Source organism: Lissotriton helveticus, chromosome 12 (assembly GCF_964261635.1).
Source record: "Lissotriton helveticus chromosome 12, aLisHel1.1, whole genome shotgun sequence".
In the NCBI taxonomy this organism is placed as follows: domain Eukaryota; kingdom Metazoa; phylum Chordata; class Amphibia; order Caudata; family Salamandridae; genus Lissotriton; species Lissotriton helveticus.
In genome coordinates this window covers 629,239,662-629,265,897 of record NC_136073.1, presented here as the reverse complement: position 1 = coordinate 629,265,897, position 26,236 = coordinate 629,239,662, and the positions used below count along the sequence as shown (strand labels likewise).

Here is a 26,236-nt window from a genome sequence, read left to right as displayed (position 1 = left end):
TTAGAATTACACAACGAGGTGGCTCTGTTCAGATAGACGGTTCAGACAGCTGAGTCCTGCTACTGCTAGATTTTAGACTTAGCAGTAATTACTTAACCATTCAGGATAGGGCGTCCGTGGTTCCTGATATCTGGTCACTCTGCTACTTCAATCACTATGCGAGGAAGCTCAGTTGAGCCAGATTGAGGTTTCTAGTTAGACGTTTTTATCTCTGTGCACTCATAATCTAGGCCTGCCATTTTTTGCCTACAATGTACCACTAATGAAACGTTTTTTGTGACTGTTAAAGTCTGATTCTGAAATTAACTTCAGATTTATGCGCTTATTTTTAGTGCGTGGCCTCCTTTTACCCTGAGCAGTTGCCAGGTGAGGTGAGGTTTTCTCTCCCTACAACTAGGGTGAGTGTTACTTATCTATACATAACCTACACAGAGACAGGAGATACATGTGACAGTTGTATATACTTTTAATCCTGTTTTGTTTTTGTTTCCCACATTGTATATACAGGAGAAGGTACACCAATTTTCTCTTAGAAATTGAAGAGTGGGTGTAGATCACGTATCACATCACATTAAGTAAGTGTTGCAGTAGTACATCATAGGTCCTGACGAAAGCCGTTTAAGGCTGAAACATGTTGACCAAATAACACACATGGTGGATAGCAATTCCTTGCATGCTATCATTATACTGCTTTTAATGATACCGCATTGATGGTCAGACCCAATAAAGTTTGTTCTTATGACATCAAAGTAGGTATTTTTAATCACGAAGATTATTTTTTCTTCCTTTCTCTTCTTTTGAGCACTGCAACCTTTGCCCCTTCCGCTCACAAACTGTCATCTTCTGGTTGAATGCTTGACCACTGGGTCCGCAATTAGGTAGCCTCAGATTTTCTCTGAGGAGGAGCCTACAGGACACCATTCTCTAACAAAAACATCCCAGATGACGAGTTTCCACTTTTGAGTGGGCTGATGGGTACTTTTTCCACTACTTTTTCCAGTTCTTCAGACTCTGTATCTTCTCCTTCTCACTGTCTTCTGGCTTAACAATGTTACTTTTCTGGATCAACTCTGTGGTCTCAGTATGAATGTGGGACACTATTAGGTTCCAACAGGTTCATTTAATTCAGACTGGTAGTACCTCCCGTGTGTTTTATTGCTAAGTTGGGGGACTAGGTACTAGTTGGTCTATAAAAACAATTTCCCCTCGGACCCTCTACCCCTCCTTTTGTCTTTTTGACAGTGTGCCATAGCCAGGTGGAGGCGACGAATACAGTGACGGTTGCCCCTAGCGGGCATAAACCCACATTGGTCAAGGTGGACCAAGTCCTGTAGGAAGGGGTGGAGTCGCTGAGCTATCACAGTGGCAAAAATCATGATCTCCGTGTTGATCAATGAAATTGGGCAGTAATCCGCACACTCCAGGGAGGGCGGCTGCGTCTTCGGAATGACCACAATAGTGGCCACTTCGGATTCAGGCGGGAAGGATCCCTCCTCCGGCCCGAGAGAGGCGGGAGCCTTGGCGAGTACCGAGTCGCCCAGGAGCAGCTGCGGGAGCTTCTTGAGGGCTTCTAGAGGGCTATAGAACAGCGGAATCCGCGAAAACGGACGAAAAACGGCGGGAACGGCCCGGCGGAGACGGGAGTCACAGCGAGCCATCCCGTGGGTCGTCCTGTGAGTCGGGCCCCCCGGCAAAAAACACCTGAAAAAACTTTCCAGCAGAACTGGTTGCCCACATCCGGCCTGACAGTCAGCGGAGGAGGAGCTGCAGTCTGCACCCTGGGGAATAGGTGAACAGGTGCCAGCAAGGTAAGAGGCGGTAGCTGGAGGGAAAGAAGAAAAGCAAGCGCGGCAGCCGTTAGAGGCGGTCGCAAAATAAGAGCCGGGGGTGGACCCAGGGAGGCTGGTTGGCTAGGCCCCCCCAGCCTGTGGTTTCCCCGTGTGCCCCGCTTGCTTTCTCGCTCCTTGACACTCGCAGTTTGCTACCGCCTTCTGTCATTTGCCATTCCCTGACACCCTTATCACAAGCAACAAAAAAACCAAAACAGAAGCAATTCAGTCAACACATCAGATAAACCAACAACAACGCTACTCACCACAACTCACTACGAAGTAGCATGAGGTCGGGGAAACCACGAGGCGAAGACGCCACAGCAGCTATGCCACAGGGGAAGACAAAGAAGGTCAAGGGGGTCCCCCCATGTATGACCACTGAGGTGGTGAAAGAGGCGGAGGAGGAAGTCGAAGGGACAGTCGTGGGCAGGGGAAAGAGTCCCTTTAAATCAACCCAGGAAGATCATGGCTGTAGCACAACAGCCCCCGTTACTGACTCTGCAGGCCTCGCACAAACCCTCCAAGGCACGTTACATCAACCTGTCAATCCTGGTTCACTAAGCTTGGACGAGGGAGCCAATAGGACCAACAAGGATAGTACAACCAGCAGCCCTGTAGAGAAGAACGAGGGAAATAATTTGAGAGACATAACACCACTCCCTGCGCATAGCGAACAGGCCCCGCATTTAAAAGCAAGCAAAAGGGCATTGATCACAGACTTCCTTAAAGTTTGTCAAAGACTTTCCACGGGGAGTGGGAGTGGGGAGGTACCCCTACCACATGACTCCGGTTCCAAATGCAAATGCAAAAACATACAATACAAAGCTCACATGGAGGGCACAAATAAGGAAGCCCCACGGTCTGCATCACCACCATACCGGCCAAGGTGTTACAGTGAATCCTGTAAAGCCCACACCACAAAGTCAAGAAGGAATTCCGGGTGTAAGGGGTCCGGCCCTCTCTGGTCAAACGTTTCAAAGACCCAACAAACAGCTAAAGACTCAAAGCAAGCTAAGGGGGATCCACCCTTTCAATTACCACAAATGACCCACACACTACCGGCGCGTGCCCTAGTACACTGGGCCCCGGACGCAACTGATGACTTGGTTTTTCTAGAGCAGTGTACATATAATTTAGAACACGTCCCCGACTACAATTGAGGGATTAACCCCGCAGTCTCAGGTGCAACCCCGCGTTGAAAAACCGTGCCCAACGCCACAGGCAAACTCTCACAGTCCAATGTCCAGACAGCTCACGCCGGGTTTGGGAAAAAAGCATTGCTCTCTTTCCACCGGACAAGTTAATGAAGACATGGATGCTATCAAAGACAGTCTGCCATCGAAGCCACAGGAACTAAATTTAACAGCATTTGAGACAGCAAAACTCGAAAGAAGTACACGCGAGCTATCAGCTCAATACAATCAAGGTCCAGGGAAGGATGAGAGTACCGACAAAAGGCCAGGGAATGACCGACTGCGTGAGCATTTTACCCAATCAGACCCCTTTGTCTACTCTGCTATATCACCCATCCCCATCCCCAGACACTCTCAGGGGGAATCGCCAGAGATCAGCCAAACGGTTTCCATTTGGCCACAACTATTAAAGACAAAGGAAACCATAGGAGCGGCCATGTCCTATCACGCGGACAAACTGGATACTCAAGTTGACCTGCTCAACCTCCTGGCGTTCCACGTCCAGGGGATTGAAGCAAACTTACAAGACTTAAACACCATGATCACTAAGGTTCAACTAAATAAGGATCAGACTTTCTACACTTGCCACTGCTCCAACATAATAGACAAACTGGCCACAGTACCCAGTCTGATGACCCAGATACTGGGGGCTGTTAAGGATTCACCAAAAGACTCCCCAACGGAAACAACCACAACAACAAGTGAATCAATTGGCAATCGGCACTCTAAAGAGGGCCCCGGCAGGCTGACAAGGCTGCCCAATGCTAGCAGGGGCGAAGAGAGCCCGGAATCTCAAGACCATCTACACTCCCCCCCAGCAAATGAAAACAGGTCGCCAGCAAGCCTAGACGAATATAACTCAGTTAACCGCATAGAGGCAGCCGAGTTAATTCAGGAGCCAATTCCCAACGTCGCTCCAATCGCAAATCACATCAAACAGGCTCCAACCCTCACAAAGAGAGAACGGAAGCGACTAAGAAAAGCTAGAAACGCGAAAGCACATAACCGATGGGTTCCACAAACCTCTTCGGAAAAACCCATCAACAACTCTGAGATCAAGGAAGCCAAACAGCACCCCGAGAGCGTTTTACCACAAACTAGAACAACGCCAGAGCAAGGGTCCATGCCGACGGTTCACCCACCCACCAAGGCACCCTCAACTTTAATTCCAAAAGGAGCAATAGGTGATACAACTACAAACCAGAACACATTAAAAGTGTTCAGCATCTTTAAATCCGCGGGACAAAAACCAGATTGTAAGGTACCACTTCAAGAGCCGGGAAAAAACATAAACATTAATCAAAGGAAGGATTCAAGCGATAATAACTCACCTAGCAAAGCCCCAGGCATCAAAAGTCAAGCCAACTCAGACAATGCCGCAAAGATCAAGGGAACCAATTCACGAGACACACAGGGCGGAGAACCTCATGCACCATCAGCTCCAGTCTCCAACGGACAAGATTTTGCCAATAGCGTACAGATGGTAAACTCACACACATTAGAGCTAGAGGGGGACCAGGTAGGATCGGCCCCTCCACCTAATGAAGAGAGCAGACGGCCAAAAATCCCAAACAGGTCCACGTCAAGCAACAAAATCGAGTTTACTCCACAATATTGTTCAAGAGGGTCCTACGATATCCTGAACAGAGGGGCCATATTAAGACTTCTAGAAGAACTACCAGGTCTGCGACACCTAAAATCGAGCGACCTCGAATTAATAGAGTTCAAACCAAACCCTCTTCTATCAGGTTCCGACTCGACGATTACAACGTGGACCAATCACACCATCACAGACCTAGTCCTGTCTCATAGGGAGGCTTTCGCCGCATGGGGCATTGAATTAAAAAAATTGGAGCCCGCACGATATCCCAGCCCGCTGCGGAAACAAAACCCTAAAATAAGCCTCTTAAAAAACGCCAAAGGGCCAGATTTAAGAAGCGGTATCGAAGCGGAAGCGCAGCGACTAAGGCAAATCACAATCACTTTCGCTCACCAAGAGGCAGATATGCCCGAAAGGCCCCAACACGCTACTCGGGCACAATCCCAGAGGAATGCAGCTTGAACTGACAGTAGACTAACGAAGGGGGATAAGCAGGGCTGCACGATCTGCTCATGGAACATCAATGGTTTAAATGCAAAGCTGGAGGAAGACGACTTTATTGAGTTTATAACCCAATTCAAAATACTTTTGTTTCAAGAAACATGGCAGATCAAAAACTCGCCTCTAGTGGGATACAAAGAATTCTTTGTTCCAGCCCAGAAGGATGGACGCTCCGGCAGGGCCAAAGGGGGCCTATCCATTTTCACATCGACAGAGTTTACCTGGACATCAACTAGCATCGACTTAGACTCTACATGGATGCAATGTATCAAAGTGGAAATTTCCCCAAACCTGGGTCTCTTGATCGTGAATCTCTACATGCACCCCAGCGGAAAACATAAAGGGAAGAGGATAAAACAACTAGTCACCACAATCAAGTCACTGAAATCAATCTACCCAAGTGAAAACATGATAATAACGGGAGATTTTAATCTGAACCTAATTTGTGGTCAGGAGGAAATCCTCCCCATTCACATCGAGCCACGGCAGGGCAACCAATGCAGACAAAATGCATTGGGAAGGAAATGCGCCTCAGAACTGGAAGCTCTTCATCTGTATACCCTAAATGGGAGAGGCCATCTGGACAGACCAGCCGCCCTAACGAGGGTCTCCAAGAACTCAGGCTCCACCTTAGATTATACCCTGGCTGACCCTGATCTATTTCATCATATTAGTGACTTCCAGATTCAGGAGCGCGGAGAAAGCGATCATTTTCCACAGACCCTTATCCTTATCCTGAACATCCAACCTACAAAGTCGGTGAAGGCCGCGCCTCTGTCCTTGAACACAAAAATCTTTAACCTAAAACGGCTACACTGGAACGAAGGGAATCTCCCTATCCTAATGGCGTCATGCCACGCATTGCTCCAACTATCTGAAACATCGAGAGACACAGTTAAAACTTGGGAAAACATCGTAATGGAGATCAACAAGAAACACCAATCCAACAATAGAGGACGCAAACCCACAAGAAAAAGAGGTGGGGAATGGTACACCCCGAAACTGCGCCAGCTAAAAAGGCAATTAAACGCATTCCTAAAGGCCGAACGCAAAATAGACCCTCAGCTATCACAACCTACGCTGAACACAATCGAATCTCTAAAAAAAGAACTAAAAAGAGAGATCAATCTGGCCAAGCGAATGCATAAGGAAAAATTAGCGTGCTCCATACTCCACGCAAGCAAATTGCAGAATTCAAAAGATTTTTGGGCAAAAATAAACTTTATGCTAAATGGCAAACATCGCCAGCTTAACTCAGACATGACGGACCAGCTCTGGAGTAGTCACATTGACTTATTATATAATTCCCCACACAATTCACTCACGGATTATAACGCCGAGCGTCCTGAGGAGCTCCCTCGCTCCAGCCTGAGCACAAAGCTAGCTCCAAAAATCATTAGGAATTCACGGCCATCAAAGAATACGGGAGACATGGAACCATTCTCATTAAAGCAGGTCTCAAACACCATAAAAACATTGAGAGCAGATGGAGCACCCGGACCAAACTGGCTCCCCAATGCCTTACTTAGGAAAGACCCAACGTTTTGGGCCAGCCAACTAACACCTTTATTTGGTCACAGCCTAAAGACCGGGAACATTCCTGGTTCATGGAGAGGCAGCATTCTTCACCCAATCTACAAATCCGGGTCCCGCTCAGACCCTAACAACTATAGGCTGATAGCCTTAATAGATGTGGAGGCCAAGATCTATGCTTCCAACTTGTTGGTGGAACTGGAATCCTGGGTGAGCAGCACAGGGATAATTCCTCGGACACAAACAGGCTTTCGGCCAGGACTGGGTACCTTGACCAACCTATCCGCGTTAACCCTCCTTGTTAACAAAGCAAGCCACAACTCCACCCCGCTGTACACTTGTTTTCTGGACCTAAAAGCGGCCTTTGACAAAGTGCCTAGATCCAATCTTTGGGCCAAAATGAAAGCCTGGGGCGTGCCGCCAAAGTTGTTGGGAGCAATAATTGAGCTTTATTCAGACACTTGGGTCCAAGTGAAAAAAGGAGATGGTCAACGCCTGACAAAGAAATTCCACACAACCAACGGTTCAAAGCAAGGCTGCGTACTAGCCCCCAGCCTCTTCAACATCTACACCGCGGACCTAGAAAGTGACCTGCGTACCATTCAGGGGGATCAACCAAAATTGGACAACTCACCTATAATAAGTCTTCAATATGCAGACGACATTGTGCTCCTCTCAAAAACCCCCATCGGTCTACAACGCTTGATCTCCAAACTGTCGCAGTACCTCTCCAACGCACAACTGATTATAAACCTAAGAAAAACAAACATCCTATGCTTCTGCGGCTCAAGAAAGAAAAAACAAAACTTCGTCTGGAAGATACATTCTACCTCTCTAACCCAGGTAGTTCAATATAAATACCTGGGAATCCTATTGGACCACCGATTAAAGTTTAAACAGCACTTGGAACAGGGGAAATCCAAAGCCAAGCAGCTTCAATTTGCTTTTAAAACTGTCCAAAAACAATTAAACGGACATTCCACTGGCCACATTCTTAAGATTGCAGCCGCTAAATTTCTGCCATCACTAACATATGGTTCTGAATTATTGGCAACCCGGGACTTCGCAGTGTTAAATCTCGCCCAATCCAGGCTGTTCAAAAACCTTTTCTCAATCCCGCGTCATATCTCTCAAGCCCAAATTCGTTTGGAGTTTGGTCTTACTAACCAGCTCCCAGCAAGACAAGGAGCACTCGTCAAATATTATTGGCGCATGAGGGACGCAGCAGACGAATCCCTGGCGCACCTTTGCTGGTTAGAAGTTGAAAAACAGGCCGGGCTTCCGGGCTCAATATATAAGACCTTGAGGCAAGCTCTCAAAGCATTAAAACTGGAAGAATCCTGGCTTTTGCCCATGACTTATTCTGCTTTCAAGCTGATAACCAAGAAAGCAGTCAAACAAGCATCATTACTCATGGATAAAGCGGCAATGGCTGGCAAAAACCATGCCTGGATCGTTTTGCCGTCATATACCCACTTAAAACCTCAGGAATATTTGAAAGAATGCTTTAGGGACCACTACAAAAGGAAACTAACCCTGTTAAGGCTGGGCTGCTTTTCGACCAAAGATCTCACTCCAAGATGGCTACGGCTGTGGGAAACTCCCGACTGCCGCCTCTGTGGCAACGGCGCAGAGTCTTTACTGCACCTTATATGCATATGCCCGGCACTTCAGAATCTTAGAAAAATGCTTCTTCAATCACTTCTAAGAGAAGCCCAGGTGAGAACTTGTAGGGCGGCGGTGATAAGATGCCTAAGTGGAACTTGGATAGAACTCTCATGTAAAACCATAAAATTTTTGAACCTCGCTGCTATAGAGCTGGAAAACAGGGCAGCAATCAAAGAGGTCTCCGGACAATAGGCCAGGCTTTGGCCGGCCACGGACTCTTCCACTCCTTTCCCCTCCTCTCCAAACGGTCGCCTTTTTGTATTACGAGTCAACGTGCCCCCTGTGTGAACTCCTATTATTCTCCCATACCTTTTCACCTCTCCCCTTCTTATTACGAGTTCAAAATAATGTGTATCCAGAACGAACACACAAGACTCCTTTTATTCTTTTTCCTTTTAGACCTTTCTCCGCTAATTTTGCATATTTTATGATATTAGTTTTTAAATTGATTCAAAGTTGATTTTGTGTTGTTTTTATGATGAAAATGTTGCTTGCATGGTGGTAAGTCCACCCTTTTATGATTTTTTTAAATCAAATAAAGTATATCTATCTATCTTCCTCCACCACATGGTGGAAGAGCTCAACCAAGTGGGGGACCAGTTTGTCTCGGAAGGCGGCGTAATACTCCTGGGGAAACCTGTCAGGTCCGGGCGTCCTGCCTGGATTCAACTGGGAAGCTGCCCAGTGAACTTCCTCCGGGGTGAAAGGATGATCCAAGGTGTCAGCGGTCTCTTGGGGGAGACGCGGCAGCTGAGTATCGGTCTCATCCAGCCAAGCAGCCAGGGAGGCACAAGAAGGGCGAGCGGCGTATAAGGCAGCGTAGTAGCTGGCAAAGGTTTGAGCAATGGCCGGTGACTGTACTTGGCAAGACCCCGAGGTTGTCCGTATCTCGGGGATGATACGGATAGCCATGGGGTAGGACACTAGATTATGGAGGAGTTTGCCATCCATAAATACCCGCCACCAAGGAGTGCCAGAGCATTTTAGAGGACTCCGGTGAGATCCGACTAATCTCTTCATGGACCAATGCTAGTTGTCTAGAGGAGTCATCGCCACCCTCGGTCAGCTAGACACGTTCCAGCTGCACGGCCTGAGTCTCCAACCGCACGAGCTGGGCGGTCTTTTCTGTGCGTTTCGCGTGGACCAATCCTCTGGCCACACCCCAGACCACCACTTTACCGGCCTTCCATAACGTCCCCGGTGAAGGGACTGAGCCCCTATTAGTGGAGAAGTAGTGGCGTAGATCCTGCTCTAGGGACTCCACCAGCGCAGAGTCCTGTAGAACCAGGCGTTCAGCCGCCAAGTCGCCCTTGGGCCTGTAGCAGAGGCCCCGATGAGGAGAGAGATGGGGGAGTGGTCCGAGATCTCTCTGGGCAGTACTTCGGCCCCCGACACCAGTTGGCAGTCCGTAGCGGGCATAAAAATAAGGTCTATACGGGAGTGGGTATGGTGAGCAGCCAAGGTGTGGGTGTATTGCTCCCTACGGGGGGTTCCACTCTCTCCAGACGTCGCAGAGACCCACAGCCGACACTCAGCCGGAAAGGCTCTTCGCAGAGGCTAGCCGATGGGGCACCCGTCGGGTCGCGAGAGGGCTGCAAGACAGCGTTGAAATCGCCCCCGACAACAGTAAGGCACGGAGGAAAGGGGGAAACCACCAATGTGAGGCGGCGAAGGGTAGATGCCAGGAGCGCCGGGGGAACGTAAGTGCACAGGAGGTTCATAGGGTGTCCCTCGATCATCCCCGACAAGGCCACGTACATTCCCTGCGTATCGGACTCGGCTGTAGCCAAGGTAAAGGGAAGCCCCTTTCTGAGTAGAATGGCCACTGCCCGGGAACCTCAGGAAAAACCGGAGTGTCAGACCTGGTCAAACACGTAACGGGCTAGTAAGTTGTATTGTAAGCCCAGCAGGTGCATCTCCTGGAGAAACAGAATGTCAGGCGTGTGGCGGTGGGCAGCACGAAGGACAGCTGTATGTTTGATTTGGTCGAGGAGACCATTTACATTCCAGGAGAGGCCTGTTAAAGGTGTAAGACATATAGTGAGGTGAGATGGGAATAGCGCGGGTGCAAGCGGGAGACCGTGCGTGGTCCATGGGAAACATCCACCCAGACCCGGGGCTTAAAGACGAAGCAGAAAGAAATAGTGATGTGCATGATGACTGCTGGAGCGTGTAAGAACGCGCGGCTACCAATGGGAACAAAACACAGCGGCCCGTAGGCGGCTAAAAATATCAAACTGTTGGGAGACAACGGTCTACTCCCCCCCCCCTCGCCCCCCAACTCCCCCCACCCTACACTTCGAAACTCAAAGCATCTGTCGCCCTGAATACTCCAAAACCACCAACAACCCCACAAAGAGGTAAACTGCTAATCTAAAACGGTTAGCAACAATGAAGTAAGGACATGGCTGAGTCGGACCCCCCTCCATGTATGAGGATGAAGTGCTATGAGCTAAAGGCATAGAATGACAATCGTGTAACAAATGAAGTGTGTTAAATCCAAGATTGTACTAAAGAGCAAGTCCCACCCAGACCTCACAGTAGAGCCCGGTGGGAGCATGCTCGCGAGGTCAGGAGCAGTCACATTGTAAAGAGGCCCGAAGGCAGTGCCTCGGGTGCTGCGAGTAGCGCCGAACATATTCCTTCCTCCACACCAGAACCACGGGTCACAGTGCTCCTAGATAGGTCAGTCAGACATGGCCCGTCTCAGAGTTTCGCCGGGCCCGGGGACGCTACCCAGGTCGATCAAGGAGGAAGGCAGGCAGGGAGAGGTGGATCCCCGATCCGGGATCTGGACCGGAGAGCGCTGCGACTGCGCCTCCGGCGACCGGGAGCCCTTCCCCCGGCGACCGCCCCGCCTCCGGGACCCAGCCCTGCGCCGCTGAGACTTAGGCGCGACCTGATTTGGCTGCGTCGGGGACCTTCGGGCAGGCGAATGGGTCGCCCCCGGCAGGAGGGGCCGCTCCTCTGTGAGCCAGGTCCGCGCCGCCTGAGGGGAATCAAAGAAGAATGTCTTGCCCTGGAAGACCACCCGGAGCCGGGCCGGGAAGAGGAGCCCATATCTAAGGCCCATCAACCTGAGTTTTTGTTTCACATGATCATAGGATCGACATTGTATTTGCACTTCCCTGGAGTAGTTCGGAAAGACCATGATTTTGGAGTTCTGGAAGTGCAGCGGACCCAGCTCCCTGGTGGCCCCCAGTATGGCGTCTCTGTCTCGGAAATTGAAGATCCTAAGGATGATGGGGCGAGCAGGAGCTCCAGGCGGGGGCTTGGAAGCAAGAGAGCGGTGGGCCCGCTCCACCGCGAACCAGGGGGAAAGTTTCACTTTGGGCATCCAGGAGCGGATTGAGGTCTCTATAAAGGTGGCGGCACGGTCTTTCTCCACCCCCTCCGGAAAACCCAGGAGGCGCAGGTTGTTTCGTCGCGCCCTGTTTTCGCCATCTTCAGCCCTGCGGTGCAGCGCCGAGGTCTGCGTCAGGAGACGGGCCACCTGGGATTTGAGGGTACCGACGTCGTCCTCGACCGTGGAGATACGGCATTCCGCCTCTGTGATGCGCGCCACGGCCTTGCGGAGGTCGTCACGAATTAAGGCCACATCCACTTGTACCTCTCCTATCTTACTTTCTACGGAGGCCTGTGACGTGTTAATCGCCTGTAGGATGGTTGAGAGGTCGCCCCCGGCGATGCCAAGTACAGTCGGGAGTCTGCCCCCTGGGTCCCGGTCCAACGTAGTAAATTGCTCCATTATAGTTTGGGTGGGAGCGGGGGCTTGAGTGGTATGATACCTGCCCATGGTCCCCAGCGAGGCAGACATGCGTGATCAAGAAGGGGGAGAGGGGGCAGTCGGCGTCCCCGCCACCCGATATAGTGGCCGAACCCTCGTCCAACACACCTCACCCCGCTGCACCGAAGGCACTCTGACCCCCAGGACGCATCCAACTGCAGCCAACAGCAAAACCACAGGCACCCGTGGAGGGAGGTCCGGGGGTGGAGGGGAACGAAGGGGGGGGGCGCCACCCGTTAAGATGTCCGATTAACCCCCGCACCGACCCGCGGCGCACTGCTCCGCTTCGAAGTCGGGGGTGAAGAGTTGGGCCCCCACCGCAGCTCATCTTGGGCCGCCTGCCAGACTCTCGAGCCTCAGAGAATGAGCACGTCAGAGCCTAGATGTCCGGGCGGAGGTCAGCACCACTCCGTCTCGGCCCCCGGGGAGCTCCAAACAGCCAGAGTCTACACAGTACACCCCCACCGGGACCTGCAGCTCCGGGCACCCCCGCTCAGCAGACCCAAAATGGCGGAGGGCCGTACAATGTCAACCGCCCCAGGAGGGACATGGTCCTCGGGGGCAGCTTCCCTCAGTCAATGTGGGTCATGCTCGATGAGCCGCCACCTGCACGGCAGGCCCCCGACCCCAGAGGGCGACCCGCTCACCAGGGCACCGCAGGCGGCAGAAGGATGGCAGGCCACCTTGCGGGAGCGCACATGCACAGCCTAGGCCGTCCGGAGTAGGCCCAGGACAGGCGGCCCGGCGTGGATCCCCAACCTCAGCCCAATCATCTGGGGGCTCCACACAACAGTCTCACCGGGGCAGGGCAGGTTCACTTGTCCCTTCAGTTCCAGGCACTCTCGTGCCAGCACAGACCTGACGCTCAGCACCAGCTTTAGATCCACACCCCCAGAGCTCTGTCAACAGGGCTCCCACGGCGCCAACCAGCCCGACGAGTCAGGCAGTCCCTGCCGCCACCCTCCGTCACTCAGGCCACTGCGACACCGCTGCAGGATCGCGCCTGTGCCCCCACAACTTTGGGGCCGGCGCGGCCGCCTCGACTCCGGCGGCCAAACGCACCTCTCACCTCACAGGGCGCCTCCGCTGCCCCCAGGAACCAGCCTCGCAGATCTCCAGCACCACCAGTCGGACAGGCCACCGCAGCAGCACGGCTCCAGGGCGGCCGCCCGTGCAATCCGCCACCGCCACGCAAACTCTCGGGCAGCAGGAGGGGGGAGCGCAGGATTGTCAGGGCCCAGGACAGGACAGCATGGGGGCCGCCATTTCGGTCGTCTCGAGTCGGAGCCAGGAGGGGCCAACGCGGAAGCAGCAGAGGCCCGAAACAGCTCCCCGAGGACAGCAGGGGACAGCAGACCGCACGGGGAGTCTCAGCAGGTAAGTGGGGAAATCAGATGGTAGCTGACAGCGGCGGATGCGAGGCGGATGACGGAGGGGCTCCGGAGTACTTTCAGAGTGCGACCACCATCTTGATGCCTCAATCGACGCCCCCCTCCAGGTTCCATACATTTATAGACATATATTTCTACATATGTTTTCCTGATTACGTTCAGCAATTGCCTAATTGTTCGTTGGTTGTTGGCTAGAAATGGTACTAATCTGTCCTTGTTATGGTGTGTCCAATACACAGCAATTTGTGTTGTGCTTTTGATAAGAATCTAAGGAGTTATTTTAAACCAAGGCTTTTTGCACAAAATATCAGAGATTATAAAAATGCACTGAGCTATTTGTTTGCACTTGGAGATCCCATTGCATTTATTAATGTTGCTCTTTATTAAGGGGGCAATACAACAGAGGAAAGGTATTATGTATTAGGGATGATAATGGTAGGACACGGGGCTGACTTTTAATGTGTGTGTTGGCTAATGTTTTTATGGTGATATTTTATCGTATTGTATGTACTTTCAATGAGCAGAATAAAGTTTAATCGATTTAAATCGACTAACACTGCATCCTGATCTGTGCCCACATCGGTCTCTTTATTATCTTTATTATCAAATGGCCTTCTTACACCAAAGGGCCAGGTAGAACAGGGTGAACGCAAATGCCAAAGACGTCTTTCTCACTGGAGGAGTGGAAGTTTCTTTTGCATGGGCCGGAAACGGCAAACCTGAAACACGTTGAGTCACAAAACTCCATTGATACGCTTCCAAACCCGAAAGTGATTGGTAGGCTTCCAAACCCGAAAGTGGAGAAAAATAATTTACAATTAATACCAATGACATTGATAACAATGGAGTCTGTGCCTATGTGCATTGCTTACTAAAGGGAGGAATCACAGGGCACCTCGTAACACTTCGTTGAACAAATATATAACACTCAGCAATAGGTTAGGACCCACAATAAGTACTTACTAATCTAGAATTCCTCTTGGACTCTCGGACTTGTGTGGAAAGCTTGTCCAGCTCGAGCTGATGAACATCCAAGTAGGCCCTGTGGAAGAGGTAATCAGAAACGTTATCACAGAACAGAAATGCATAACACGAGGCAACAACTCCTGTGAAAGACTGAAAGACATAGGTGAGAGCAGTATCAAGCAAGCATGACAGGTCTTTGCTGTCCTCAATGAGACCCCTTAAAGGTCATGCCCAAACAAATAGATTAAATAAAGAGCAGAATAGATATATTCAGGTGATAAAATATATATATTATCTTTCAACAATAATATTCAATACACGGCACACTCCTCGGCAAGTTATTAGGATTCTTTATTCAGATCTCCTTCTCTAGGTGGAGAGAAGGAGATCTGAATAAAGAATTCTAATAACTTGCCGAGGAGTGTGCCGTGAATTGAGTCTTATTGTTGAAAGATATTACAGTGGTAGTTGGCCCTCTCCCGCCACGAGCACCAGCTGTAAAAGTGCTCTCCCCGGAAAGTACTGTGTTGTTGGAAATGCGTATACATATACATACACAGACGCGTTTCGGGCCAACGCCCTCTTCAGTGGCAGACCATGTGACATGACGGCAAGCGGCAAGCACCAGTAAATACCCACAGTAATTATACGCAGGTGTAACACCTGAAGCAATGCTTTCTGGGACTGGTGGTCTAGTAGAACCCAAGTGGGTCGCCGCCACCATTCACATGCAAAAAAGTATTAAAAGAATTGCCAATGTCCCCGCAGGCACCCCGCAAGTAAAAGGCACCTTCTGTACCACAGTAAGCTGCCCAAATGAGGTAGCTGTGGACCCGCAGTTTTTCCGCGGTAGTGCAAACCCGCGACCGGGCTGGCCGCTAACAAATGGAAGAAAGAGTTGCCCCTGGGTGGGATGCACTTACAGGTAGGAATTAATGCCAATGCAAGGGCGCGAGCCGCGAACAAAGTCCTTTTCCTGCCAGACGCGTTTCGGGCCAACGCCCTCTTCAGTGACAGACCATGTGACATGACGGCAAGCGGCAAGCACCAGTAAATACCCACAGTAATTATACGCAGGTGTAACACCTGAAGCAATGCTTTCTGGGACTGGTGGTTTAGTAGAACCCAAGTGGGTCGCCGCCGCCATTCACATGCAAAAAAGTATTAAAAGGATTGCCAATGTCCCTGCAGGCACCCCGCAAGTGAAAGGCACCTCCCGTACCACAGTAAGCTGCCCAAATGAGGTAGCTGTGGACCCGCAGTTTTTCCGCGGTAGTGCAAACCCGAGACCGGGCTGGCCGCTAACAAATGGAAGAAAGAGTTGCCCCTGGGTGGGATGCACTTACAGGTAGGAATTAATGCCAATGCAAGGGCGCGAGCTGCAAACAAAGTCCTTTTCCTGCCAGACGCGTTTCGGGCCAACGCCCTCTTCAGTGGCAGACCATGTGACATGACGGCAAGCGGCAAGCACCAGTAAATACCCACAGTAATTATACGCAGGTGTAACACCTGAAGCAATGCTTTCTGGGACTGGTGGTTATATATATATATTCATTGAAAAAACCCAAGGTTACAGGGACATTACAGTTTCGGTTTAGATTTTACACACACAAAACCATAGCAGTTATAGTTAGAGTTATCTCAAGTAACTAACTCACGCACCCGCCATGCATTGTTTTCTCATCAATGACTTAATAGCAAATGTTGCACTGATATTATCAAATATGTCATAGAAGAGGTCATGAGTGATGTACTATGTGGGGTAATTAGAGGTGTATGAAGAGGGCCAAGGTCGAGCATGGCGGGGGTTGCCCACCCGCATGCAGCTAACCCCACACTATGCACAGTCTTTGGCCGTGCACATCGAGTGGTGTCCTCCTCCTTGGGTGGATTTTGGCACCAGGGACCCGGCACATTTTTTAAGCGGAGGGGGGTACGTGGCCCTCCAGGGCCGTTGTTGGACCCAGGTATCCCATTCCTGGGGCCCACCATTATATTTATGAGGCAGCCCCCTCCCTCTGGCCGATTTAGACCATTCGGGACCCCATCCCAGAGGTCCACCACCTTTTTAAATGGGGACAGGTGAAGACAGTCCCTTTCCCCTGAGGCCTGACCCTACCATATCCTGCTTGGTTATTCAAATATTCAGTGATGTCACTTGAGATGTCATCAGTGATGTCACTGACCATGTCATGAATGATGTAATATGTGACGACATCAGCAGTGCATTCCAGGGGCGCGATTTATAGTTAGCTGAACTAACTATAACGGGGGAATTTCTATTGTTTTGTACGAGTGAAATGTCCAACTAACTATAACGTCCATGAAACCTATGATTTTTTTTCAGTGAATTTCTATGGTTTTTTAAATGCTAATTTCTAACTATAATGTGCCTGAAACCTATGGTTTTTTCAGTGAATTTCAATGTTTTTTTAAATGCTAATTTCTAACTATGCCTACAAAGGTAGGACATGTGAAGAAAGAGGAAGAAAAATGCAGAAACAAGCAAGACAAATGCAGAAAGAGGCAACATAAGTCCAGAAAGATGAAAGAACCAACAGAGGAGCAGAAAGTCCTCCTGTGTCCCCAACTTTTTACTGGCGGGTACTGGTGGTAACTGACTCTGAATAACCAGAACCAGAGTCAGTGCTATGCTAAAAGACACTTAGAATAGTGTGAAAACACCTACATACACTAGGGAACACTATGCTTTGGGGTACCCCTGCAATTAGCATGACTTCCTCGGTATTTGCCATGAGTTAGTGCCTGGGTCATTGCATGAGTACATGAGTAGTGACCGGCTGATTAGAGTACTGCAAGGACAGTGCATGGTGAATTTATAAGTGCCTGGGTTTTGGCAAAGTTATTGGATAAGTCCATGTTGGGCGCTGGGTGATTGGAGGAGTGCATGGGTAGTGACAGGGTAATGGCTGGACTGCATGGGGACTGTTCAGGGTATTGTAGCAGTGCAGGAGTTAGTGCATTGGTCATTGCATGAGTAGTGACTGGATGACTAAAGTGCTGCAAGGAGAGTGCATGGTGAATTTATAAGTGCTTGGGTTTTTAGCAGAGTGAATGCATAAGTACACACATGTCACATCAGGCCCTACCCCCTCCCTTCACACTGTGCAAACGTGCCCCCCTGGCGGGTTTTACGTTGGAAGATTAATTCCCCTTGAATCCAGAGGGTCACTGGGGGGCAACTAGCCCACCAGGTACCTCCAGTAAGCCCCACAGAGCTGCTTTGCAGAGAGGTGGTCAGACGCCAGTCCCCTTTTTACACCTCTCTGCAATGCAACTCTGTGGCGATTACTGAACGTACTTGGTGGGCTAGTTGGCCCCCAGGGAACCTCAGGATTCAAGGGGACTTATTTCCCCAACTTAAAACGCGCCACAGGGCACGTTGGCACACGTGTCACATCAGGCCACGACCCTCAATTGCACCACTGTGCAAAACGCAAATTGGGGGATTAAGCCCCCTTCAGTCCTGAGGGTCCCTGGGGGCCAACTAGCCCACCAGCTACCTCCAGTAAGCGCCACAGAGCTGCGTTGCAGAGTGGTGTAAAAAGGGGGCGTGGCCTTCGACCACCTCTCTGCAATGCAGCTCCCTGGCGCTTACTGGAGGTACCTGGTGGGCTAGTTGGCCCCAAGGACCCTCAGGATTCAAGGGGACGTAATCCCCCATCTTAAAACGCGCCACAGGGCACGCTTGCACACTTGTCACATCAGGCCACGCCCCCTCCCTGCACTGCTGTGCGAACACGCGAGAGTTGTAAATTGGGAGGTGGAGGTCCCCGGGGCGTGTAGGGGGGTTTGAGCCCCCCCCGCACACAGGTTTAATTATTTATTAAAATAACCCTGGGGTTGGCGGTCCACGGGGTAGCGGGGGACCGTGTGCCCCCGCAAATAATTAATAAAAGCCCTTGGGGTGGCGGTCCCCGGGGCTTGGGGGAGCCTTGGAGGCCCCCCACACATTTAAAAATTAGCCCCGGGGGTGGCGGTCCCCGCGGCAATGTGGGGGGATTGGGGCCCCCCACACATTTCTTCAGTGCCCCGGGACCTGGCCCACCCGGGGGCTTTAATACAACAAAGCACAGGAGCCCGCGCTTTGTTTTTTTTTGTATTTCACGGCCGGATTCGCGCAACCAGCTCGAATTCAGCCAATTAAAAATAATACGGAATATGCTACTTACCAGTATGCATCTGTTCTTGGCATGTAGGGCTGCTGACATTCATATCTGTGCATAGATCGCCGCCTAGTGTTGGGTCCGGATGATTGCACTTTGTTGTCCTGGAAGAGTCTTCGAAGTATCACGAGGTAGGTGACTCCTCGCCTGGACTACAGTGCGCATGGGCATCCTTTCCATGCTCAGATTATTTTTCGCCGTTGTGGCAGAGGTGGAGATATGAAAGTAAGATATGTCCATGCTAGAGATAATGCTGCAGCTGCGACAGGCGCCGGGGAGGAGGGCGGGCGATATGAATGTCAGCAGCCCTACATGCCAAGAACAGATGCATACTGGTAAGTAGCATATTCCGTTTGAGGCATGTGGGCTGCTGAATTCATATCTGTGCATAGACTGAATAGCAGTATCTCCTCTAGCGGTGGCCACCTGTGCCAGCTGCAGCAGTTTGGAAAAGAGTTTTGAGGACAGCCTGGCCTACAGCAGCTTGGTGTTTTGCTTGCACGTCTACACAGTAGTGTTTAGTGAAAGTGTGCATGGTGGACCATGTGGCTGCCTTACAGATGTCTTCGAGGGGAATATTTCCTAGGAAAGCCATGGATGCCCCCATTTTCGTGTAGAGTGTGCTCTAGGGGGGACTGTTAAAAGTGCATTTAGCTTTTAGATAACATATTTGAATGCATGACACTATCCATCTGGCTATTCCTGACTTTGAAATAGGATTTTCCTTGTGTTGTGGTGCAAAAGCAACAAACAGTTGTTTTGTTTTCCTAAAGGATGAAGGGCCAGATGTAGGTAGGCTTTTACCGGTCGGTAACGGCCGATTTCGGCCGTTACCGACCGGTAAATGGCTTTTCGGTAAGTAGGGGCATATTTTTACAGAATTGGTAAATTTACCGATTCGGTAAATTTACCGATTCTGTAAAATACCGAATCGGTATTTTTACCGATTCAGTAAATCTGAGATGTAGGTGGGACTCTTCAGAGTCCCAAAGGCCCTACAAATTTGGTATTTAACCACCCAATCCAATTGGGTGTTAAAATACCGAATTCATGTGTGCATGCACACCTATGCCATGTGACAGACAGACATGCCCTTAGGGCAGGTCTGTGTGCCACATGGCGCACATGTCAATTTTCGGGGTGCCAGAGGGTGTCAAAGTGACACCCCCTGCACCCTTGCAGAATTCGGTATTTACCGATTCGGTAATTACCGAATTGGTATTTCCCATTGATTCCTATGGGCTGTGAAGCCCATAGGAATCAATAGGAAATACAGAATCGGTAATTACCGAATCGGTAAATACCGAATATTACCGATTCGGTAATTGAACATCTGGATTTTCCTACATCTCCCCCTTCATATTTACCGACTCTTAAATACCGAATTGGTAAAATTCGGTATTTAAGAGTCGGTAAATATGATTTACCTACATCTAGCCCTTAGTTCTGTCCACATAGTATAGTAGAGCTCTCCGAACGTCTAGCGTGTGCAGGGCTCTTTCAGCTACTGATTGTGGATTCTGAAAGAATACTGGCAGTTCAATTGCTTGATTAATATGGAAGTTGGATATGACTTTAGGCATGAATTTAGGGTTTGTTCGAAGAACTACCCTGTTAGCATGTACCTGCATGAAGGGTTCTTGAATTGTCAGTGCTTGCAATTCGCTCAGGTGATGGCAACTAAGAATGCGACTTTCCACATTAGGAATTGCAATTCGCATGAGTGTAGAGGTTCGAAAGGAGGTCCCATGAGTCTGGTAAGCACTATATTTAGATTCCAGACTGGGGAAGGAGGGTGTCTTGGAGGGATCACTCTTTTCAAGCCCTCCATAAATGCTTTAATTGCTGGTACCCTGAAGAGTGTAAGGGGTTGCCTGTTCTGAAGGTATGCTGCTATAGCAGCGAGGTGTAGTCGTATGGAAGAGTTTGCTAAGGTACATCTTTGTAAATGCAGCAGGTAGCATATAATGTTTAGTATGGAAGCGTCTAATGGGTTGATTTGGTTATTATTGCACTAAATAACAAATCTTTTCCATTTGGCTGCATAGCACGCTCGTGTGGTTGGTTTCCTTGCCTCCTTAATGATGTTCATGCAGTCTGGGGGCAAGTTAAGGTATACGAACTCTAGGACCTCAGGAGCCAGATCGCTAGGTTCATCTGATTGGGATCTGGGTGTCTTATTTCTCCATGGTTCTGAGTTAGAAGATGGGGTGCAAGGCACAGTCTTTGATGAGGAACTACTGAAAGTTCTAGGAACGTTGTGTACCACGGTTGTCTCGCCCATGTGGGAGCAACTAGGATTAGCGTGAGTGAGTGTTGCCGCAGTTTGTGTGCCACCAGCGGGATCAACGGTGCTGGGGGAAAAGCATACGCAAATCTGCCTGACCAGTTCATCCATATCGCATTGCCCAGTGACAACGGATGTGGGAATCTGGCGGCAAAGTACTGGCATTTGGAGTTTTCTTTTGTGGCAAAGAGGTCTACCTCTGGGTGACCCCATTCCTCGAAGAATGGTTGGAGAACTTGGGGGTGAATCTCCCATTCGTGTATTTGTTGGCTGTGCCTGCTGAGCAGGTCGGCAATCTGATTGTCCTTCCCTGGAAGGTGTTCTGCTAGGAGAAAGATGTTCTTCTGAATTGCCCACTTCCATATGCTCTGCGCCAGATGGGACAGCTGTGGAGGGTGGGTTCCTCCCTGTTTCTGGATATAGTACATCGCGGTCATGTTGTCCGTCCGGATCAACACCGTCTTGTTGTACACATATTTTTGAAAGGCTTTTAGGGCTAGGAAGATGGCTAGCAACTCTAGTTGATTGATATGCAGCCTTCTTTGTTTGTTTGTCCAGAGCCCTTGTACTGTGTACTGAAGGAGATGGGCTCCCCAGCCTGTCAGTGATGCGTCCGCTGTTAGTACTAGTTGTGGAACCGGCTCTTGGAACAGTCGCCCCTGTGAAAGGTTTTGTGGGTTCCACCACTGCAGAGATTTGTGTGTGCGACTGTCCACCAACACTAGGTCTTTTAGGTGTCCATGAGCCTGGTTCCATAGCCGTGCTAGGCATTCCTGTAACGGGCGCATTTGAAGTCTGGCATGGGGGACAATAAATATGCAGGAGGCCATCATGCCTATGAGCTGCATGAAAACTTGGGCTGGCAGGGAGTGCTGTGGCAGGAATCTGCGAATGAGTATCTGCATGCTGGCTATCCTTGCTGTGTTGGGGTACGCCTTTGCCACTGAGGTGTTTATAGTGGCTCCTAAGTATTACTGTATGTGGGAAGGTTGCAGATGCGATTTTGTGTAGTTGACTGAAAAACCTAGGCTGTGTAGCAACTGGATAGTTTGGGACGTGTGTGTTGCACACTCTTGGTATGATTTTGCTTGTATTAGCCCATCGTCCAGATAAGGGTACACATGGATGTGTTGCCTCCTGAGATGCGCTGCTACTGTCGCTAAGCATTTTGTAAAGACTCTTGGAGCCGTAGTAACCCTGAAGGGCAAAACCTTGAATTGGTAGTGTTGTCCTTCTATTGTGAACCTGAGGTATTGTCTGTGGGCTGGATGGATGGGTATGTGGAAGTACGCATCTTTGAGCTCCAGTGTTGCTAGGAAGTGTCCTTGTTGTAGCAACGGGAGCACTTGTTGTAGTGTGATCATATGGAAGTGCTCCGACGGTATGTATTGATTTAGGGGTCTGAGGTCCAGTATTGATCTGAGGGAACCGTCCTTCTTGGGAATAAGGAAGTATAGGGAGTATACTCCTGTCCCTTGCTGGTGGAAAGGGACTGGCTCTATGGCCCCCTCTTCCAGCATGCTTTTCACCTCTTGTTGTAGTAGGGTGATGTGTTCTATGGACATAGGACGATGTCTGGGTGGTATGTTTGGTGGCGTAGAAGTCAGTTCTAGGCAATAACCAGACTGGATAATTTTTCTCACCCACCTGTCTGTGGTGATAGCGTGCCAGACAGGTAGGAACTGTTGTAGTCTGCCTCCGACTGGTGTTAAGTGTTCCGGAGGCAGCGTAATGAAGTCACTGTTTTGTGGAGGCGGCGGCTCTGGTATTATTGCCTCCCCGCCCCCTTCCCTTAGGATTGTTACCTCTGTAACCACCTCTGTTAGTGTTCTTTGTGAAGGAACCTTGTGTGTTACCGTTGTAGGAGGTAGATGTTCGTGAGGCACTTCCTCGTGTATTTGCTCTGTATGAGGAGCGCCGAGAGGAGCCCCTATGTTGCAGAAATTGCAGTGCACCCATGGATTTTTCATTTTGTCCAAGATGGTGTCTACCGCAGGACCAAATAAAAAGTCTGGGTTAACTGGTTGGTTTAGAATGGTGGACTGCACCTCATTCTTAAAGCCGGAAACCCTCAGCCATGCATGTCTGTGGAGGAGAACACTAGTATTAATGGATCTAGCTGCGGTGTCTGCAGCTTCCAGCGCACATTTAATGGAGGCGTTGGAGATGAACTTTCCCTCCTGAATGAGATAATTTGCTTGTGCTTTAAACGGCTCGGGCAAATGTTGCATAAGGCTTTCGAGCTGATCGTAATGTGCTCTATCGTAACGAGCCAGTAGTGCCTGTGTGTTAGCAATCCTCCAAGAATTGGATGCCTGTGCCGCTACCCTTTTGCCGGATGCCTCTAGGATTTTGGACTCCTTATCAGGGGGAGGTGCTTCCCTGTAGTCTGGAAGTTGGCTCTTTTTCGTGCGTTAGCAACCACTAGGGAGTCTAGTGGCAGCTGCCCCTTGATATAGGTGGGGTCTGTAGGAGCCGGCCTATACTTTGTTTCTATTCTGGGATTGATTACCCGTGCCCTGGCTGTGTCCTTGAATATGTCAGGTGCATGTTTTAGAACTCCCTTCAGCATTGGAAGTGTTTTGACACTTTTCTCTGCAGTAGTGAAAGTGTCAAAGAGGAAGTCCTCTTCTACAGGGTCACTGTGCATGTCCACGTTGTGGAATTGCGCTGCCCTGTCTATGAGTTGGTTAAATACTACTGTGTCATCAGTGGGTGATGGTTTAGTAGGATAAGTGGGCACATTAGGGATAGGATGTGTATCATAAGGGTCTGTTGGCTCCTCCCACGGTTCCTCTTGATCTGGATCTTGAGGAAAGTCATATAGGGGCTGTGGTTCATACCCTGTGTTTCCCTCATCGTCATCGTGATTAGAAGGTGAGGTAGGTGCAAGTGGTGTGGAGGGCATAATAGGTTGAAAGGGGAGTGAGGGTCTCGTGGGAGAAGTGCCAAAGTCCTTTTTCTTGCGTGGGAACGGTGAATCAGGTGCAAAGTCCAAAGGTCTCTTTTTCCTATGCAGGATGGTAACTTTACCAGTGTCTGGGTTAATGTACATTTTTGCTTGGTCCTCGGATGGATCTGGGTGGAATAGTTCTTCCTCTACAGTCCTGGGGTTAGGCTTGGACCTTTTAGGGTCGACGAAGGCAGGTTTGTCGACGACCTTTGGTGTTTTGCTGGTTTTTTCGGCTCGGGCCCTGATTTTGGCTCGACTCGTGGTTTCGGGTCGACACGTTGTTTGTGCTCTGTAGGCTTCTTTGGGTGCGTGTCTTTCACCGGATCGATAGTCTTTTTTGGATCGACCGGTGTCTTCGGAGCTGTTATTTTTGGGTCGACAGGTTTGTCCGGCTTCGATGGCTTTGGTACGGCACCGGATGCCGGTTTTTGGAACCGCAGGCTTGGTCGAGTCGGCGACCTTCCTCGGTTCGACGCCCCTCGGTTGCGTGCCCTTGTTCGGGTCGACCGATTTTTTGGAGTCGACGGCTTTTGGCTGAGCGGCCTTTGCGGGGTCGACAGTCTTTTTTGGCTCAACAGTCTTTGGCTGTGCGGCCTTTTTTGGATCGATGCCCTTTGGGTCGGTAACCTTTTTTGGCTCTGGAACCTTCTTCGGGGCGATGGTACTGGGCCCTGGGGTTTCTGAAGGTGTCGGTTTCGGAGCCGAGCCGGAAGGCAGGGCTGTCGAAAGTCTTTTATGATCTTGGCTAAGGCCTGTTGGCGATGCCTCGACCGGAGCCTTTGGCGAGGGGTCAATTGGTGTCGGGGGGCAGTGTACTCACGATTTGGCCCGACGGGAGTTCGTCGTCGGAGTCGGAGTAGTGCTCGACCGTGACGATCTCTAGGTCCGAGTCTTGAGCGTCTGGTAGATCCTGGTCATCATCGAAGATGTTGTCGGGTTCCGGTGCCTGTCGCTGCATCTCTTGCCTAGCGGCCCTTCGGATCCGTATGTTTTTTTTCGATCGGAACAGGGCGCAGGCCGGGCAGGTTTCTTCCCTATGGTCTGGGGAAAGGCACTTGTTGCATACTGATTGTTTATCAGTATGGGGGAACTTTGAGTTGCATTGTGGGCACCTTTTGAAAGGGCTTCTTTCCATCGACTCACGTGGCGTCGAAAAGGCACAACGGCCCGCGTCGCCGACCGATTCGAGATGGAAGGTTGTATGGAGTAGAGAGGTACCGAACGAGAACAATACCGACGAAGTCGAAGGCCTTTTGGCCTTTAGAAAAGTTTTGTTTCGATTCCGAGTTGGAGTATAGGAGTTTGCATCCGAACCCAATGGCGGAAAAAAAACAATCTGGGCATGAAAAGGAGGCCCATGCGCACTGTAGTCCAGGGGAGGAGTCACCTACCTCGTGATACTCGTGATCTATGCACAGATATGAATTCAGCAGCCCACATGCCTCGAACATGCTTTTTTGGGCCCTGGGGGTCCTTGTGGGTTCCACCGAGTCCCAAGAAAGGCTGCCAGCACATCCTGGTTTGGAGTGTTGACAGCCAATTAGAATAACGCTCGTGGTCAGGAGGGTGCGCAGGTCCACCACGCCGCTACATATTGATATTTTTATTTTTTTAATTTCTCAAAAACTACTGAACGGATTTACACCATTTAAAAATAAAAGTCGCTTTCTGAACCAAGCTCTACCTTTTTACCAAATTTGGGGTAATTCCGTACAGCAGTTCGGGCTGCAGCCCCTCTCAAAATTTCCTATGGAAATTATCATGGGGAAAACGTGTTTTGGGAGACCCCTTTTTGCTGAACTGGATAGACTTTTTTGGGAAGAATTTCGCGAAGATTCATCAAAAGACGCCAAAGTTATTAGCAAATCAAAAAATGCTTTTCCTATGGAAACTAGGTTCTAACTATAACTACCTGCTGGTGACAGCCAGCAGGTAATATACATATCTATGTGTATATCTATCTATCTATCTATCTATATATATATATATTTAAAAAACAATAAAAAAAAGATAAAAGATTTACCTTAGTCAATGGTTTGAAATATCCTGAATTCCAAATCTTTTTCACACGTTACATATAAAAACCACTTTCTTGCGTATTCATACAATTCTAAACACAAATTATAACTATCTTCTCTTAAAAACTGTAAATTTTCATTAATGTAGTGTCTGATTTATAAACAAACTAATGTTGACGCAGTGTTTCAGCGGCTCTTTTAATGTTCCGCCGCCTTCTTCAAGACTTAATACAATACATTTCTTGTTAAAAACCAAGTTTAAAATCCAAGACACCATAATTGGAAGAATATAATTTGAAGAAAATATCTTTCTAACAAAC

General features: G+C 49.6%; 1 protein-coding gene across 3 annotated transcripts in view; it reads right to left on the bottom strand.

Annotated features, from left to right (window-relative positions):
• RIPOR1 (RHO family interacting cell polarization regulator 1) overlaps nt 1-26,236 on the bottom strand; it is a 1,634,668-nt gene that overhangs the window by 1,153,806 nt on the left and 454,626 nt on the right. For all 3 annotated transcript variants that reach the window (XM_078671049.1, XM_078671050.1, XM_078671048.1), the window contains exon 4: nt 14,469-14,547. In XM_078671049.1, the coding sequence (XP_078527175.1) occupies nt 14,469-14,547 (79 nt within the window). The remainder of the gene's footprint in view (nt 1-14,468; nt 14,548-26,236) is intronic.